At 47.8% G+C, this 19837-nt stretch overlaps 1 protein-coding gene across 3 annotated transcripts in view; it reads left to right on the top strand.

Annotated features, from left to right (window-relative positions):
• Positions 1–19837, top strand: part of LOC149365052 (uncharacterized) — a 347207-nt gene that overhangs the window by 251327 nt on the left and 76043 nt on the right. For 2 of the 3 annotated variants that reach the window (XM_089575126.1, XM_089575128.1), the window contains 2 exons: positions 14713–15039; positions 16262–16415. In XM_089575126.1, coding sequence (XP_089431252.1) covers positions 14768–15039; positions 16262–16415 — 426 coding nt within the window. In that variant the 5' untranslated portion in view covers positions 14713–14767. The remainder of the gene's footprint in view (positions 1–14712; positions 15040–16261; positions 16416–19837) is intronic. The other variant, XM_089575127.1, reaches the window with a different exon arrangement.

A 19837-nucleotide genomic window follows, 5' to 3' on the forward strand; every position in this document is an offset into this window, starting at 1 on the left:
TATATATATGGCCTATACTTTTTATGGAACCCTGGGGCTACAGCGGCCAAAGATGTTTACACTGCCTTATAGTTTGCAGTACAAAAGCACAAAATAAGATCACCACGTAAAGCTAAGATCGAGGGTCATTTTACGTCGTTAATTAGCGCTCTTTACATCTGTTTGTGTTTTCAGGGGTAACTGCTGCAGGTAAATTTCGCTTTCTTAATTTTGCAGTTCCCTGCACTTCATAAGCATGCCAGCATGAGGGTACACCTTTTAAAATAACATAATTTTTAGGGCAGGAAAAAAATAGTGTATACGTGGAAATATAAAACTTGTGCAACCTTGTAAGAATAAACATGGCAGGCATGAATTTTGGTGGCGTGTACTTTTTGCACTTATTGCTGGGCCTAATTAAATTGAATCGTTTGTATTCCGACGTCACATGTGTGAGCAGAATTTAGGGCCAGATTAGGAAAAATATGCCAAAAGTCAAATTGTAAAATAACATTGCTGCCATGTCAGCTTACGTGTTTTCGACAAGTCTCAGAAAAAAAAAGAAGGAAATTTTCCGCGGCGATTTCGCATTTCGTGCGCTTTCTTTTGTAAAATCACTACCGTAATAAAGGCTCCTTGGATTGTGGCTTGTCTTGTAACTGCCAATCTTCCTGTTTGGGGTCTGTAGCGTGTTTTTTCCATGGTAGCAGTTGACTAACCACTAGATTCAATTAAAACAATTCACAGGGAACAAAAACTTACCGCGTGGCCTTGGCGACTGCTAACAAAAGGTGCTCTCTAACATTCGTTTCTGCAACAAGTGCCAGTTTTGTTTTTTAGACCCTGGATGTTGTTAGCTGGGGCACCCTGAATATGAAACGACCCTTGCACTGAACTGCTAATTTCAAGAAGGCACGCCTTGTGCTTTCTCGCTTAAGCCGCATTTGCAAGCAAATGTCCGGTATTTTTCTTCTTGGAGGGGCTAAGGCGTCTACCATCATCATGCTCTTTTACTTCTCTTACGCCTGTTTAACCCTAGGGCTTTGTTAACTTTGTAGAACCGTATTATGACTATAAATACGAATAATAGTCAAGGCGGCTATTTCTCTGCAGCAATTATTTTGTCCCACCGCGGATCTCTAGAGCCGCTGTGTGAGGTTGCAAAGAGGAATTACAGTGTTTTCGCCACACCCAATATTTCCTCGTAAACGGGTTTGGTGTAGCAAACCTTCACTGAACTTTATGTTTTTCCTGGTCACAGCAATTTTTTTTCCTACTTGTGCTTCTGGAGAATGGGCCGTAACATGCTGCAGCCCCGAACAAAGCGTCTTAAGAACAGCGCCAGCGAGGAATGCCTCGCAGAAGAAAGAGGAAACACATATTCCGAGCGTGATCCTAGAGGGTTCATAGAAACCACGTCGGTGGTGCCTCCATACACTGCGAGCGTTTCGCAAACTGAGCCAATGCCTTCGTTATAAACGGCGCGCTACTGCATAGCTGTGGTATCGTGGGGAGGTTTTTGTTTCGTTGATTCCTGGAGAGCAGAAAAGGGAACCATGTGAAATGACTCAGCGCATCAGCCCCCTCTTTTTCACTCGTAAAACTTCGAAGCGACCAGAATTGCCTCGTTTATTCCATTGTCCCGTAAGGCCCGGTCGTTGAGCGTATGGTCCCTCCCCACTAGACGAACGCGAATAAAGCCGGGTATTTGCCGCCGTGTAGTTGCAATGTCCTTCAGTCGGAAACCTCGTTTTCTTTCTCGACAATTGTTATGCAGAATTTCTGACGCCTTTTTGTCGTTCATGTTAGCCGCCGGCACAATGAACATCGCCTGTTAGTTTTATTATGCATTTCGCTGCATCTTCTTTATTTCGTATTTTTATACGAAGCCATCAGTTCACAACGTTGGACGAATGTTTGCTCTGATATTTTCTTTCTGTACTGACGCCTATGCAAACGGTGAGCATCTAGGCGTCTTGTGTTAGCTAAAGTAGGCACCGAACAGTGGAGGTAATACTTTATTTCGTTTCCGGCAAAGAATGCAGATCAACTCGGCTAACGTACCATTGTAGAGGCGTGCACAAGTTTCGTGTGCATTTGTGCTGCTCCAAAATTCTCAGCTTTTTCTCTTGCCGCTCACTTCACCAACCGAAATGCTCTTGATGCTGCTGACGTCCTGTAGAGGGCCTCCAAGCAGCGCGCTGCTCCACGTGCCAGCGAAACGTGCCTATAGCAAACAAGTTGAAAACACCTACATTTATTCAGCAGCAAACTCGTCAAAAACCGACGGGCTCGTAGCTGAACACCGTGCAGCCCTCTAAGTTTCGCGCTTCCGTGTCCGTGCCTGAAAAGGCCCACTCGTTTGAGCAGCCGGAATCGAGGCCTTGCACCGAGATCGCACCGCTTTCCCAAATGCCTGCGCCAACAGTCTAACGATTCCTGCTTTGACCCCGGCATTGTTCCGGGGACCCTTTTAACTTCGTCCCGCATTCTTTACTCCCTTCCTCTCTCTTTCTGTTCCATTCGGCTGGAAAGCGATCTGTTTGTGGACTGCTTTGGCGATGGCGCCCTTTCCGCGCTCCCATTGTCAGCGGTGTTGTAGGGGCGTGAGCTTGCACGCGACCAAACGGCTGCCTTGTGTGGAGCGAGAAAAAAAAAGGAAGAAGTGGAAGTTTAGGTACTGAAACGACGAGGTATCGCGGTGCGCGGCTGCTCCGTGCGGAACCGTTAGCGGCTGGTCAAAGCACGCCAGGTCCAGAGCGAAACGCCGAATGGGCCGCAACGCAACGGAGCGGCAAAAAGATAACGGCCCGCTGAGCAGTGGAAACGTAAGGCCCAGTCACCGCAGCGGCTCGTTACGACAGCCGGCCCTCGCTTTTGTGAGAACGCAAAACGATTTGCTGCTCTTCCTCTGCTGTTATTTGCAGTTTATATTTGCGGGTGGGCGCATTGCCTTTAGGGTAGTGCATGCAGAGAACTATGGGATAGTGGGTCGACTGCTTTCGTCCGGCTGCAGCCGCTGATACATTATTTCCGGGAATGTTTTTACACGCGTCAAACGTGTGAATTTAGCTCGAAAAGCTTTACAGCCACGCCGTGTTCAAAAGGCCGCGACTAACGGTCATGACACGCGCATCTTTTGGGTTTGCCAGTGTAATCTAGCGTGGTGTAGCAGTCTGCCGGTTGGGTATGAAAGCAATGAATTAGTTCTCCTTTAGCTATCATTTTTCATAGTGCAACCATTTTCGCGAATCATGTCGTGAGGGGGGGTCTGGAAAACAGGTGCACTTTTATAAAGGCAGTTGGCTCGCTTTGGAAAGGCGCTTGAGCATTTTAGTGCGCCTAAATTAAATATTCTGCACATTACTCATTTGTGTTTTCAACGCAGACCTCTCTCATTGCGTGATAAGACGTTTTGACGCAGAAACCTAATAACGCCTCTGCCTATGGTATATATCAAACGCCACATGTGCACTTTCCCAAAGGTCGTTCGCGTTCGCAACGAATGCGCATAATTAGCGAGCGAACTTAAAAGGCATGCAATGCGGCAAGGTATCAAACTAGTGGAAGAAATTAGCATAATAAGTAATGTCACGAAGGAGCTTCGCGTAGGGAGCGCACTATTCGTTTCAATGTGTGCTTAAAAAGCGTCTTTTTTGATGACAGCACGCATGATATAAAACTGGGCATCTGAACTTCATTTTTCTTCTATTAAAGAGCAGATTGAGAAGATTGGACGTGGGAAAGAAGAGGATAGATAAAAGAGGAGTGTGCAGGGCTTATTCAGTCCGTGATAGCGTTCATTTCAGACGTACAAGATTTATTCCAGTAGTTACGGCTTGTTTTTTGCCCTTTGGAGGGTCCGAGTTAGGGCCATTAGAGTCGGGTGCTAGGCCTTAAAAATTCAATGAATACTAAACCAGGCAAAGCTTCTATGAGAAGAAAATCCGAACAATTTTTTCTAACAATTGTATGTCAGAATAACTTTTATTTGAACGCTGTTGTTTACGAGCGTGGCGGGTACTAAAGTTAGAATGGGCAGCTCACTCTTTTTTTTTTTACCTGAAAGTGTGCCTATTTCGAAGATATTTAATATTATCGCTTGCGACTCCTAATTTTTCCTTTCTCAAACACATTTCAGCCGTGATTATAATGTTACAAGCTCGACCAACACCGACTGTCTTCGTGCGTCTACAATTCTGCTTTGCCTCATAAAGGGCGCTTGTGCAACAAAGCACGCTTTACAAGCACCCTAAGGACATGTTTGAAGCGCTGTTAAAGAGACGTTAGTCCAACGTGGTTTAAGGTGTTTCGGAATGTTAAATAGGGGTCAGTCAATGGAGTGTTCGCTCATTAGCATGAATAGTTATTTCCTTGATTGAAACCCGTTATGCCTTCGGATAACATACTAAATTAATTGTGAAATGATTGTTACTGCTTTCAGTTGTTGATCAATTAGGCCCCGCCCCGTCATCTGCAGGACAGCCAAGTCGCCGCAAAGTGAAGGACAAGTCTTGCTTTTCAATTTCTTTGTGAGTCTGGCCCATGATGGTGGCCATTTCGCTCAGTGCGTGGCGACGACAGAAATGTTCAAGCGTCGCCCCATGCCCTGGCTATAGACTTCCGAGGTTGATTCGATACTTTGAATGGGAGGGCCGCCACAACAGCACAGCATGAGCGAAAATAAGACAAAGTCCGTTGTTATTAATGAGGGAATAAGACGGGAGGTAGAAGGGGGGGAGGGGAATAGATATGAAAAGGTGTAAGTGCCGAAAAGCGTTTTTCTTAATTAGCATCAGTAAACACTGAAGTGTCTTCCAGTGCCTAAAATCGCATGGGAAAGAGTACTTGGCTAGGATGGGTTGTGAACCACCACGCAATCTGTTCACATCAACCAGTTTAATGGCAGGGCAAAAGGAAAAACCATTTAGAGGTGCATTCCAGCGAGGTTTCTTCTCGCCTACAACGGTACAGGAGGCGCAGCTACCGACGTAATGGCACTGAATTACTTTAAAAGAAAAGAAAGAAGCGGCGTGACTGCGAGAACGTCCCTTTTTTGCGCTTTCCCCTCTTATTAGGTCTGATCACGATCCAGCGCCACACAACAAGGCCTATGAAACGTCCATTTATAGCCGAGCCTAGCCGAGCCAAGGACACCCATTAGCCGCTCGCAAACACGACACCGTCGGGCTCGCGAACGAATTTGTGCATTGTAATCGCCTTTTTGGTGGGGACGGAACGAAAGAGAGCCAGTACCACGGTAAAGGAGAGCTGGGCGAGCCGCGAAAGAGTAATTTGGCTTCCATTACGCGCTGTGGGCGGCTGCCGCCGACGCCTGATTATTCGCGCCGGACGTAGCTTATCTGCCGCGCCTGGCGCTACTGCTTCTGCCTGGTGGGGGTGGTAATGACGCTTGACGCGGAAGTGGTCGCGGTGATTGATTGGCTCTGTTTTATGTACCCTCCGCTTTGGCTCAATGGCGTTCACAGCGGTTTGCCACAGAAGAAGAGCGGATGAGCCATTCGAACGGGAGGAAAATGAAGGTTTATTACTTTAATTATTTTTTTTCTTGCGCACTGTGTCCAAAACAGTCGTTGTTATCACTTTCTACCGCTGTAGAGTCACTGCACGTTCTGAGGCGGTTTGGGTTTAGAGTTTTCAGAGGAAATAATTTTGCGTGGGCTTGACGAGGTACTCTATAGTTTTCAGCAACACCAAATGCCGGTGGTTGTGGCATGCTTTGGCGTGGTCCAAAATTTATTCACCAGAGCAGTGGAGTGCTTATGTGGGGGTTATTGGTACCTTGTTAGTCAATTACGAACTTCGAACAGCAAAGTAAGAAAGCAGTGACAGCCGAAAGTTGAAAGGTCCAGTAATCTGAACAATGAACGCAGCGTCGAGACAAGGCACAGAAAGGCAAGTACGGGCGCTACTCCCGTCCTTGTCTTTTCTGTGCGCTGTCTGAGCGCTACCTACTCTGTTCAAACAGTACGTCTGACCATCTGGCCCCTCAGCACACTTTGTTAAGTTACAGTAGTGCCTAATAACGACTCAACAAGAAGGATTTTTTTTTTTTATCTTCCAGCGAGGAAGACATTCATTCTAATCATGTGCCGTTCATTTGTGCATGAGTTGTCCGTAAGATAACGCCATGTTATAGATGCCAGAAATGCCGCCGGCTAATTCCACTCACTATCACAAAGCTTGCTGTGAGTAAGAGCAGTGAGGATCGCCCGGCTACTTTCAAACAATCACTCCCAATAGAAAGCAGCAGAATAACCTTGGCTAATGCCAACAAGGAAGGACATTTCTGGAGCCAACAGCCTCGTCACTTCGGTGAATGATTTGCTGACGCCATTCTACCCTCCGTCAAGCATACATAGTTTTGATTAGAGATAATTTGAGCCTGGTAACAACGACAACTAATACAGCATGTTTAAGTCAGTGCCACAGGGATCGCAGTACTATGCGATGCCGGATGAAGACGAAGAATTCGTACGTGTTCTGCATATTATTCTTTTTTTAGCTATACCTCTCTATTACCTCTCTTCTTCACGCACTTAAACTGGCAAGTGGTGGCAATTTGGTTCCACTGATCAATACAAACGACAGATGCTGAAATATTAAAAAAAAAAAGGAAACTGGAACTGGCCCGGAACAATGCCTCTGAGGTTCGTTAATGCTACTGTGGGAAGTGATATAACCCCTGCTTTTAATTTTTCACTGTAAATCTGTTGCATGAAAAATCCTAAGCAGAGAACCCTTTCAATTTCCAATCACATCTGGCCTTGCTTTAAAGTATGGACAGCCGGAGGAGCTATTTCTTAGTTTTTACTTTGTTCCTATTTAGTGAGAGAGCTCATCTCTATATAGTGACCTCATCTTAAACCGACCCGCTGTTAGGGTCTCGTCAATATTTTCGTGCTACCAACACGAGAGGAGAAAAAAAAAGAAACACGTATTCAAAGTGCCTCATGGAGAGCAGATGGCTTTCACTAATGCACTTCTTCATATCTGTTTAACCATCTTTTTTCACACACACACACACACACAAAAAAATAGATTCACTATTGTTTTTTGCAATTCTCTTTCTTATATTAATATGGTTTATGAGGTCATAATCGTGGGCACGTGGCGCACATTGAGTTTCTTTTTATTTAATCATTTTATTTCTGTTTCTATTTGCGCCCAACTAAGCGCATTAGTCTTGCCAAACTCCGAATAGTATACTTGCTGTGCTCTAAAAAAAATAACATGATGATCGCAGAAAATCTTTACAATTCCGTACCAAAGTCTGTGCCCGCAAGACTGAAGGCAGAGGGCGGGGGCTATCAAGATATTAATATATTAATGTATTAAGATATTCTTCCGGGGTCTGCAAGCGGGTATAAGAGAATCTTGAGCCGCTTCCGGTGGGGGCCTTGCATTAGTGAGATTCATAACAGAACGTCTGACGCAAATAGCGCGCTTGCTACATGGTTGCCACGTTTTGCTGCAGATCTTGCCTACTAAAACGGGAGACATCAATATTGCATTTACTATAACGGAGACGTTTTTCTTTTTTTTTCTTGACACGGCTCTAAGAAGGCGTTTTACGACGCAATTTAGTGGCCTGTCCGCTTGTCCTAGATAATCAAGCCATCACCTGCAATGATTCCGCAGGGGATTACGTGTGTTTGACAACGCGTCGGATTTCCACGAGAAGCCACTTGGCTGACCAGAATTAGTGAGAAACGGAGCAGCATTCTGTGTTCAGCCTAAGGGTCCAAACGCTTCCTTTTTATCTTAATGCAGAAATGCATTAAAGGCTTATATTTTCACTCTGCCGTGTCCGCACGTATTTGTTCATCCGTCCATCCGCCTCTAAAACCGTGCGCTGCATAAACAGCCGCATATGTAAGCGTACACTTGAAGGAGTTATCCAGCTGAGATTGGAAGAAGGACAAGTAGTAGCAGAAGAAGACAACGTCGACTAAATACATGGGGTTTTACGTGAGCTCGCGTTAGAAGAATAAGCGCGGAAATCCGTCGCGCGAAGCTTAGCATTTCTTCTCGCTCAGTGCCGCCATCGGCCACATTGGCTGTGTGTGCGTGGCAGCACAACACGGCGCAGCACGCATGAATTGCTTCAGTAGATAGAAATTGAAATGCAAAGACACTCGTGCGCTAATACTTGAATGCACGTCAAAGATGTCCAGGAGCATAAATTAATGCGATGGTCTCGACTACGACGATCCTTTATAGCATCTTCCGCAACGCTGGCGCATAGACTACAAATTCGATAATTAATGAATTATTCATATTTTCCCGCGTTATATGGGAAACTTCCTACGTTATTTTTGTCGTCCGTTTTTCCTTCGTGCGTGCCACCTTTATGTCTGCTCCTTGTATTCTTTGGAGCTTAATATATTCGAAGAATGTGGGCGGCTAAGACCAGCCTGACGCACTAGGTAAGTGCTAAACGGGCCCTTGAAGCATGCATATACTAGTGGAAGAATTTGGATATCAGCGTCGCTCATTAAATATTTCCGCTGAGCCGCTTCTGCTAATCGCGAATTAGCGCAGTTTCGCATTAATATCGAAACAGTCCTAATACGAAACTTGACTAGCATGCCGCCGCGGTGGCTCAGTGGTTATGGTGCTCGGCTGCTGACCCAAAAGACGCGGGTTCGATCCCGGCCGCGGCGGCTGGAATTTCTTTGGAGGAGAAATTCTAGAGGCCCGTGTACTGTGCGATGTCAGTGCACGTTAAAGAACCCCAGGTGGTCGAAATTTCCGGAGCCCTTCACTACGGCGTCCCTCATAGCCTTAGTCGCTTTTGGACGTTAAACCCCATAAACCAACCAAACTTGACTAGTCGCAGCTCTGAATTCTTATCTTTTTGTTTTTCAAAATTAGATGCATAACGAGATATTGAAGTGACGCCAGTGAAATACATACCAGCTGTTTTTTTTAATCGCTACCAACCCAACATATTTTCTATAATATTAGGGGAGCGTATGGCTAACTCAAAATCGACCGCCACTCAACTTCCGCCTTTACCATTGCATGAAGAATATCGCAGAACAGATTGTCACATATACCGGGGAGGTTCAAAATTCCCACTGGAACTTTACGATATGAACCGCTGGTGGTAACATTGTTCAAGTGCCCACGGACATTGCGCTGCTCTTGCATTCCGACACATGACTGCTGGTTGTTAATTTCACATTAATTACTGAATTACTTACTGAACTTCACAGCACAAATTCACCAGAGGCAGACTCGGTCACAATAAAAACTGACAACCACATGCGCCGTATTTGTGAGTGCCTTTTTTTCACTGTTTCGCGGCTCACTTCTTTTCAGGACTGCGCCTAATTTTTAACTCGCTTCAAGAAGTATCTGTTCACGCGTTGCTTATGCAGGTCACATGTGTCACTAGCACCACCTCACTTGGTGTGCATAACGCGAGAGGAATTATACTACTACTGCTGCTGCTGCTTCTTTCCTTTCGTAAACATATTCACCCTACTTCAAGTCACCCGATCTGCCGGCTCCTTCGTGCGTAAGAGCAAAACACGGCGTGTGCTCGACTATGCACGTCGAAAGTCGGCGACAAAAAACAACCGGAAGGCGGAAGACAGAGTTCGAGAGAGCTCGAGGAGCAGGGGACGTGGGGAGGAAGGGAAAAGGGGGAGAGCGGCTTATAAGGAACGGGTTGGCGCGAATGCAGCATGCTTCCCCGCTCCATCCGACATCGAGGATGCGCCATTGAAGCGTGAGCACGCGCAAACGGAGGGCGAGGCAGCAGAGAGAAGACAAGAAAACGTGGAACCGTAGACAGCAGCGCCTGCTCCCGACCGGGCCCGGGAGGTACGTGACGCACTGGAGGGGCTGCGTCGCTGTGATTTCTTATTTAATAAATAGATAGCAGCTAATATGCTCTGCGACCTAGACAGCTTCTCGGCGTTCCATTGAACTGATGCAGCACTTATTTTGTCATTTGCCGAGTCTGCTTCGACATTTATTGGTGCTTTACATTGAAATTAATTCTACGTTATTGTCGGCCTTTTTTCTCGTCAACCAAAATTCACTAATTGACTTTGTTTTTAATTTTATGGGCATAATAATAATGATAAATTGAAGGTCGTCAACACCAAAGATGAGCTCATTGTAAATTTGCTTAATCGGCATATTGTCGGCCTTTTTTCACGTCAACCAAAATTCACTAATTGACTTTGTTTTTAATTTTATGGGCATAATAATAATGATAAATTGAAGGTCGTCAACACCAAAGATGAGCTCATTGTAAATTTGCTTAATCGGCATATTGGTTCGATATATCGTGCGTCACAAATGCGCATCTGAAAAAGCTCGTTGAGTTGGTTTTCCCGCTTCGCATTTATGTAAAATGGCTTCGCTGCGCGTAGACTTGTCTCCCAAAATCACCTTAACTGCTTCTTCGTCATAAAATACGCAAACGACGTCTTTATTTGGAGCACTAAAAATGCAAGCAACACCATTTTATAAATGTGCAAGGTGAGAAAGCCAACTCAGCAAGTTTTCATATGCGTACTTCTGACGTCACATATTTCGAACCATTGCCAATTAAGAAAATGCACAAACTTGACTCACCTTTGATTTGACAGCCTTCAATTTCGCAATCCAATTTTGCCCCCTAAATTAGAAAAATGTTGAGTACTTCATTTTAGTTTCTTATTTGTCTAATTATTGAGCTCTATCACATACATAATGTGCGCCTTGCTGTGCAGTTTACCTGCACAGACCCTACCGACGTGTTTCTCACAGTTCCTAAAATAAAAATCTATAAGCGTTAAAAAAAATTGCTCGGTGTATACAAGCGCCGAAAAGTCACTGATTGTTCGTGGCAGCATAACAGTTACAGATCCAAGCGTCATATCTGACTGACGCGTCTATAAACTGCAAGACCCCGAGAGGCAGTTTTCTTTCGTGCGCCACATGCGCGCTGGTCTTAATCGGGAAGTTTTTTCGTAGACTCTTAATTTCTATCCTGCAGACGATTACTTAACGTCCGCAGCGGTGGCCTCGTGGATGTGTGCTCGGTTGCTAACCATAAGGACGCGGGTTCTATCCCAGCCGCGGCAGTCGAATTTCGATGGAGGCGAATGGAGCCTGAGTCGCTTTGGGACGTTAAACCCACATAAACCATAAACCATAAACCTTACTTACTTTACCACAACTCTACCTTCAAGCAATTTTCTAGTCGGGGAGTTACGCATCACGGAAAATTTTACGTGCTTCTTTATTGCTATTTTAACCCTAGTATTAATGAGGAAGTATAATTACCCATAGCATCCGACCAAACACAACTGCAAGTGGTGCTTACACTAGACACTTTTCTACCGGCACTCTATAGACCTCCAGTCGATTATTTAATATTGATCTTTTTCGCGGTGTGACGCGGAAGACATTAATTTTTGTTTGATGTGTGAAAGGGAAGAACAAAGTAATGAAAGTGTACGTAGCACACAATGTTTTCTCAGCGCTATTCGCAAATCCCGCTGAGACAGGAGAAGCATTATGCTCGCATTCATATTACTGATCCCCGGGGTGCTCCAGAAAAGAAAACATATGTTTTTATTCACTGGTTTCGGAGCGTGTCTCGTTTACCGATTATTATGGTACGTGATTTGCGTTTGCCAGTTGCCTTTTAGAGCCAGTTCTGAGACTTAATGTGCTCTTCAAAGCAAGAAAATTTGTAGGGCTGACTTTGACAGCTTAGCGTATGGATCACCGAAAGCCTCATAGCCCTTCATTCTGCAGTGGAACCATCCTCAGGTTGCGCATTCCTCCGCCCTCGCCATGACATGACACGCATTTCCGGTTGCGCATTTCTGCACTCGCCATAAGCTTCCAAGCCAATCAGCCACTCGTCCATCCTCCCTCTCCCCTTTTAGGGAGGGGATTTCTCTCTCCACTATTCTGTGCAGGTGACCACCACTTGCCATGATTGACAGATGGCAGTCGAATTGAATTCATTTTATTAAATTAACTTCAGTACAATTATTTGGTTAAATGATATAAATTCGCCTAGTAATTAAGGCCTCATGGCTGGCGCTGTAGTTTCCATGGTAGAATGCAATGCTTTATGGCTGAACCAAAGCTATAGCAGCTTTCGCTGTAAAATTGTGGTCGTAGCTTCTACGAACAGCTCACGAGTGCGTCATTCAAAGATGATACACAAATAAAAAGTATTCAGTGCAACGACAGAACGTACCGCTGTATCACACACTTAAGAGCTTGGCAAAAAATCATAAGATAACGGTAGATGATAACTTTACTTGGCGCTGAATGATTAACGCACAATTCACACGAAAGAAGAATTGTGCCTTTGAGCAATGTTCATCATTTTAGTAATGTGTAGCTAAGTGGGCACGCGTTGACAGCAATGCGTGCCACTTTGTCTTATGCCACACTGAAGGCTCATACGGCTCTGGCTTGAACACGAAGCCCGGCCGGCAGATCTGTCGCACACAGAAGGCACGCCGGTCACTCCAGGCGCATGCAGCTCACTTCCGTTCACCACGTGCCCGGCTCTTTCTGTTCGCGGCGGTTGCTCCCAGCGTCTGCGCTTGGCGCCTCAGCGAGCGTGCGTCTTGTTCCGGCGTTCGGAGCTGCCGTGAATAGATGAGAGCGATAGACAAAGGCACTGCCGCCGCTTCTTCTGCGGCTGTCTGTGCTCTCTGCGAAGAAGCAACCCGCTCTCAGGACAGCCAGCTACGCCCCTCACAAGCCTCCTCTCCCGTTCGTCCGTATTTCCGCGATTGTTCCTCATTCTTCGTTCATGTACGGTCGGCCGACCCTTTTCTTTCTTTAGCGGCATGAATGTGAAGAGAGAACTATTTACTCGCCTCTTGGCCGCTCGCGGCTGGTTTGTCTTTGCAGCTACTTCGTCTCGCGAGCGGAAGCGAGAACAGCTCGGCTGGTCGGAGACCCTTCCTTCTCTTGGAAGGCGCCACCGCTGTTCGAGAAGTTTTTCCTGCTCCGCCAGCGTGATGCAGAGCGCGATGTCGCTGGTGTTGCTCTTATTGTCTCCCCCTTCAGACTACGTTGCGTCGTTTGGTTTGTTGTCACAGGAGTTGCTGTGCGCACGATCGACGTCACTCAGGGCTGTCGCTGTGACACCGTGTTTAGCGGGACGATGATGCAGTGGTCCCTCGCGAAGCGTGTCGTCATCAGCGTCTCGGACGATGTTAACGAAGGCGTGATCGTCGATCCACTGCCTCGATGACGCGGCGTCAGCTTCCTCTTCTTTTGGAGTCGACGTGATCCCGTGCTGCATCCCGTTACATCCCCCTTCCGCGCCACTGGCTTTGCTTTTAGCGCAGCACCTTGTGCACTGATCTCATCAGCCTCGGTCAGGTTCTGGAGTGTCAAAATTGTAGCACGTGCTTGCTCGATTGAAACAAAAAAAAATGCCTGAAAGCTCCATGTTGCGCATGAGCAAAACATTGTGTCAACGATCAGTTGGCACCTTCCGTTTCGCAGGCTAGAGCGAGGCATGGAGTCTTCATCCGGTAAACGCGCAAAAATGATGGCCCATTGAAGCGGGTCGGCAAATAATATGATAGCACACGGGTGACTGACCGAGAGCCAAACGTGACGTGTCAGTCGGTCTTCCCTGCAAGGACAGCAAATGTGAATTGGTCTGGGGCTTACTTTCTGCGGATACAGCGGGAAAGAGCACGCCGGATATTCCACAGATCAATTCCTGAATGAGCGCCTGGAACAAAACACTTCCAGGCGCTCATTTGCTAGGCCGTGCTTGCTGGGACATTGCTGGGATATGCTTCTTTTCTTGTTTTTTTACTTGAGAAACACTTCCAGTCTAGCTGTTTTTATTTTCTGCATTGCAACGCGGCTGGCTTCGTCGTGCGTGGTGTGTTCTCATCTAGCCTTCGTTTCAAGACTTTTTCTACTGGTAAGGATGCAAAATTTCAGACAAGGTATTGAAAGTGCTGCGATTTGTTAACGCTTCGTGCATCTTTACGCGGGGTCGAAGCAGTTGCACTTGACAATGCGGTCTGCCAGATGTGAGTGTATACTGCAATTTGAAAGGACTGAAATTCTCACCTGTGATGAAGCATATGATTCTGAAATGTATTTGTAAACGCTGGGGACAACTTCTGCAGAAATGAGCTTCCACCAATAGCGTTTTGGACTGGTAACGAATAACATCACCTTTACTTTGCTGATTCTAGTTATGGGAGCTCAGAAGTCGGCATTTTCTGTTCAGTCTGCCTTCTTCGTTGTCCGGTACCTTTGACTCGTCTTCGCCTTCCAGGCCCATCTGAATTATAGGGATAACTATCCCCGTTGCCACGTAGCCATATAATCATTATCGCCATCATATTCATCACTAACAGTACCAGCCTATGTATACGTCCACTGCAGAAAAATGGTCTCTCTCATCGACCTCCGATTATCCTTCAGTTAACCCTGCGCTCGGCGACTGCAGATATACAGTTGTAGGGCCCATGTACGCGGCGTACGCTAACAGAGATGTGAGTTGCATTTGTTGTCATCCACGAAAGCTAGGTGGTCCTAGATCTAGGTGAGCTCTGGCAGCGAGCACCCAAAAATGTGTTAAAAGGTGTTGCGAAAGCATTTTCACGGTCGAAGTACGATTTGGCGGTTCTTTCCCCTGCTTGCGCTCCATCCGCCGTGCTCGTCAGTGAGCGTTCGCTCAGGCGTTCCTCCGCTTCGCAGCAGCAGCAGCAGCCGGCCCGTGGTCGTCGTCAGCTGCAGCGGGGCGCGGAGCAGCATGCGCGTCGCCCTGGTGCGGCGGCTCGTGTCGGCGGCGGCGCTGCTCCTGCTGCCGCTGCTGCTGCTGTCGCGGTGCGCGGGGGCGCAGTGGTTCCACAGGGCATGCCCCTCGCGGCAGCGCATCGGGCCCTCGTGCCAGTGCTCGGACAAGACCAAGGGCCTGGACGTCATCTGCGAGCGCATCGAGCGAGCCGACCGCCTCAGGGAGTCGCTGGCCGCGGTTGCCGACGCCCAGCACCCCGTGCTCTACCTCAAGATCAAGGAAGTCAGGCAAGCCTCTTCCCCGTCCTCTGCACCCGAATGTGTTTGTGGAAACTGCCTGCAGTGGGAAAGGAGACGCTGTGGTCAGTCACCCACCGCAGAAAGTGGGAACTCCAGAAAGTGGGAAGCGCTTGGCTTGGCTAGTGTTTCGCCGAGAATACAGATTCAGCTCCAAGAACAATTGTTCTCGGGACAAACCTCCCAGAAACGATTCACTAAAACTTGCGCGCTCTTAATGCAAAGGATTTGGTACGAATAAATTTATTCAAATAGTGAAAACATAACAGTATAATATTTTACTATGCGCATAATTAGCAGCATCGCTGCACAGCCAGAGTTTAAGTCCAAATGAATGTTTTCAGCCAAATACTAGCCAGGCTAAACGCATGGTTCACGCTTCTCGGCATTCACGTGGTGCTTCAAACTCCCTAATAAATTCTCATTGAACATAATCTCAGTTTTTCAAGTTTATTATTTTTTTACAAATTATGTGCTTTCTCTCCACCCGTTTGTAGCAATCAGATGCACTGCGAAGCTCATTTAAAAGCGCTGTTAATACGCGGAATCCAAAAATCTCACCGCATGGAACAAGAGAATGCCCACTGTATTGTAAGAGGATCATCTGAGGTTGAATAATTTTCTAATAAGGGAGCAATTAATCATTAGTATCCACCCAAGCGCACTCCACATTGGGGAATACCTTTAAAACACAGAGGACTAACATCGTTCCTCCTTGGAGTCGTTAATCAATGCGGCCTCACCGTGGCTTATGTTAGGCTTCCTGGTTAGCTCAGTTGGTGGAACGACTGCCCCGGATAAGCAAAAGCCCCGGGTTTGAACCCTGGACCAGGACGAATTTTTTTTTTTTTTTCAGCTGCTAAGCTTCTGTGAAAGCTGTACAGCTTTACTTTATCGCCGTACGGCTGGGCTTCTGGGGTTGCTAGTGAGTAATTGCTTCCTTACAACGAGAGAATTTGTATGAATTGTGCTCGAGATGTTGCCGCCGTAAAGCCTGACTGCCCAACAGAATGTTGAATACTAGCTCGGTGGAAAACGCCGGAACTCTTTCATGGCGGCCATCTCTCGCAGCCGTTACGAGGTAAAAACCGCCTCCGAGCAATGCCGTCGAAGGTCTTCATTTCTCTCCTTTCTATTGTCTTCTGTTCCTGCTCTACACGCTGGTTGAGCTATTGTTTCTAGCTCTCTTCCCACCCCCTCTTTCCGATCGCAGTCTGGAAAGGTTCCCGCCCGGCTTGCTCGATGGCCTGGAGATTTCCCACCTGCTCATCCACCACAGCAACGTGTCCGAGATTCACCTGGACGCCTTTCGAGGAGTGGGCGACCGGCTGGAGTCACTCGATCTCTCCCAAAATGCGCTCGAAGAGGTCAGTGCCTGGGACCCAATCTGTAATGGGAATAGTGCGAGTAAACGCAGGCTTTCTCGGAAACTGATATGTCGATATTGTAGGCGTGATGCTAGCATTGTACCTCCCGCGCGAAAAATCTCTGGCAGGCGACACTTCTCGCCCACACTCCCGCTGGACCTTTAAAATGTGCGATGAACAGCAAGAGTTCACCAACGGGGTCAAGGGCGAACACAGTCGCCTTGGAATTCCTGACCTATACTGTCCTTCTAAAAATCCAGAGAAACTAAACGCTTTCGTCCTGTGAAACGTGGAATGACACACAAAGAACCTACCCTACAGCAGCGCGCTCTCCATGCAATAATCTTTGTACGGTCATTTCAACAAGCATCTATACAAAAAAAAATAATTCAGCATATCTCGATGTAAACCACCTGTACCTCGTGGACACAGGTGACACGCTTTTGAGAGCGTCCACGTGCTGGCGCTCATGTCTCTAATGGGTCCGGCCTACTTAGCGTTCTCTCTAAGCAGTGATTGAACGTTGGCGTTCAAGATTACGACGTATTACGACGCCTGCACCGTTTACCCGAAGGAGGTTCATTGTATAACCATCGCTGTAAGAGCTGCCTCGCGCCCACAGATGCGCAAGCACTTACGCCGCCCGAAAGAAGCCACTTATTCTTCTTCGCTGTCCGCGCTGTCCACACAAGAGGACGGCCGACGGGCCCTTTGAGGGTTCGGTCGGCCGCGTGCCAGCCTGCCACCGCTGCCGCTGACTACGCTCTTCCAGCGGACGGCACTCTCCTTTGTGATCGTTAGAGAAAGAGCAGGATCCATGTCGCTCACGCTTTCCCTCGCGCTATCATTCGTCCCTTTTCTTCACTCCTTTCGCCGGGAACAAAGCGACGGGAAAAAGAAAAAGGGAAGGAAGGCTATACTTTCATCATTCCTCTTCTTCCCGAGGCTCCGGTCTCGCCGGGCCTGTCTCCCTGAGAAAGAGGCACGCCAGTGTATACCTTCGGCGCCCCCTCGCCGCGCCAACCGCTGGTGGCGGTCTTGTTCGTCTCTTCTATACTGTGGTATATATACCCGGACGCGCCTCGCTCTCGCGCGACACCTCCTTTTATTTCGGGGGCCCCTGGGCCAGGCACGGGCGCATCCATCCATCCACTCCTGGCTGGACGTCTCGGGCAGACGGAGGGGAAGAGGCGAGTGCAGGGAGAAAGGGGACCTGAGCAGCGAGGAGGCGGACCACTGCCACCACCCGCTCCGGGTCCCCAAACCATCATCGATCTTGGCTCGCTGGCATTGAATCGGATGCCTAGGCTTGCCGAGCCCCGCATAGACGCCCTGTGCTCCTCCGGCGGCGGGTCGCGCTGGTGGCTCGTTTGGCAACGGCATCGTTTAGCCAGCTGCGTCTCTTCGAGCCGACCCGATAGAAAAGCCGAGGAAAAGTTTCGCCGCGACCCCCCTTCCATCGTCGCCTCCAATGTGCCACTCGCTCCGGATCGTTCTCGCGGAGATGAAAAAAAAAAAAAAAAAACGTACGCGTAGGTCTTCGCGCGAGCTGTGTGGAGCAGCGGCAATTGCCACTTTCGCGACGTTCGCACCCCGTTCTTTCTGCTCGCCGCACGAGCCACCCTCTTACTCTTGCTCTTTTTTTTTTTCTGCTCCTTCTTTTTGCCGTAGGACCTAGGCGGCGCTCCCTCCATAATTCCTTTTCTCTTTTGCTCCGTCTCTTGGCTTGGGAAACGCGTCCCGCGCTGTTTACGAGTCATTATCGCGTTCTCGCGTGAGAGCGTTCGGGCCCTCTCAAGGATGGAGACGTCGCGAGACGCCGGGGGACATGGAGGGGAGGCCGGACCAGCGCCCCGAGGCACTCGGTTGATGAGGGAAGCATCTGATACGGCAGTGCGAGTGTGCAGCGCGGCCATGCTTCCGTCACGATAAGGCGCTGCGCCGAAAACAAGTCCAAAAGGACAGAATATGAGTCTGATCCACAAAAGTTAGAAATTCGGCAAGTAGGTATTTTTGGGGCGTTGCGTAGTCATGGATAGATGAAAAGACTGCTGCTTCTTTCGAAGTGAAGCATTTATGGCAGCCACTGAAATGTCTCTAAGAACCCGGTTCAACACCGAGACGGCTGCCCCGCTGCTCGCCAGTACGAGGAATCAGGCAGTACACACTGCTTGGCTATTTTGTTCAGCGTTTCTTTGCAATACAGCACTAAAATCAGGGCGCACGGGGAGCAAAAGGCAAGTACGAGTTACTGCGTCTTTGGTGCCCCTTGGTTCTGGAGCTGTTATGTAAGCGAAGACAAGAAATAATGAAAGCCTGGTTTGCTTCATTCGCATCAAGTCAAATACTCTAAGATTCCAGCAAGAAATATGAATACTTGTGTAAGTGAGCTAATGAAAGAAATACGAAGCTCAATCTTGCCTCAACAGAAGGCCCTAATATTAGATAAACAGTTGGAAGCAGTTATTTACCGTAGTTGTGAAGGGCATGTCAGAACTAAAGATATCAAGCTAACATCACTGGCTTGATCTCATCTCCAGTGCCCTGAAATAACAATGATGACCGAAGAAAAGTGCCGAGGCTTAAGTAACAATGCCCATGTACGTTTCTGTGGCCCCTTTGTTGGTCGTGAGTGAGATAAGATGTGCCCCTCGTTAAAGTTATGACAAGCTTTAGAGTTATGGAACGAGTAACCCAGCCCTTGTGTTCTTACTGCTTTTACGCCAGCCCCCGAGATGGAATGTTGCGCACCTGAATGCGTATGATGATTTTATTCCGAATTTTTTGCGGGCTTTCTTCACCTGCTACGTGATCAGCCGGTGCTGGGAGCTCAGTCATCGGTGGTGTGAGGTAGCAGTCTTATTCAAGAAGTCAGGCATCAGGCCTGTACTACGAAGTTTCGCTGACTGAGTTGTCCACCGAAAGCGAAGTCATGGAGGCCAAGTGGAGTGTCAAGCACAAGACATGACGACAGGCACTAAACAGACAGTACAGAAAAGATCTGGCGCACACCTTACAGTGATAGCTGTTAAAATCTGTCCCCTGGGTTGAGCGTCTCCGCCGTAGTAGTAAGTAGTAGTATAGTGGTAGGGATTGTAGTAAGACTTTCTGAAGGGTTAGTGAGTACATGTCTACTACTACTACTACTGCTGCTAGTAGTAATAATAGTAGTAATAATCGGCAGTACCAAAGGGTGGCTACCACAGATGGTTGCCATGAGAAGAGGATGGTTGCAATGACGTCACTCATAACATCACCGGAACGCGTAGTTAGCTAAGCACCACGCTGAGTGGATTGAACCCACAGACGCCATCTGTGACAGCGTGGGCCCTCTCTCTCGTAGCTCCTCCCACTGCTGTGATGACCTCCCGAAACACATGCACAGACCTCGTCTTTCAGCATCGAGCATTGGTTCAGCACCT

Source organism: Amblyomma mixtum, chromosome 2 (assembly GCF_055824585.1).
Source record: "Amblyomma mixtum isolate Tamu chromosome 2, ASM5582458v1, whole genome shotgun sequence".
NCBI lineage: Eukaryota > Metazoa > Arthropoda > Arachnida > Ixodida > Ixodidae > Amblyomma > Amblyomma mixtum.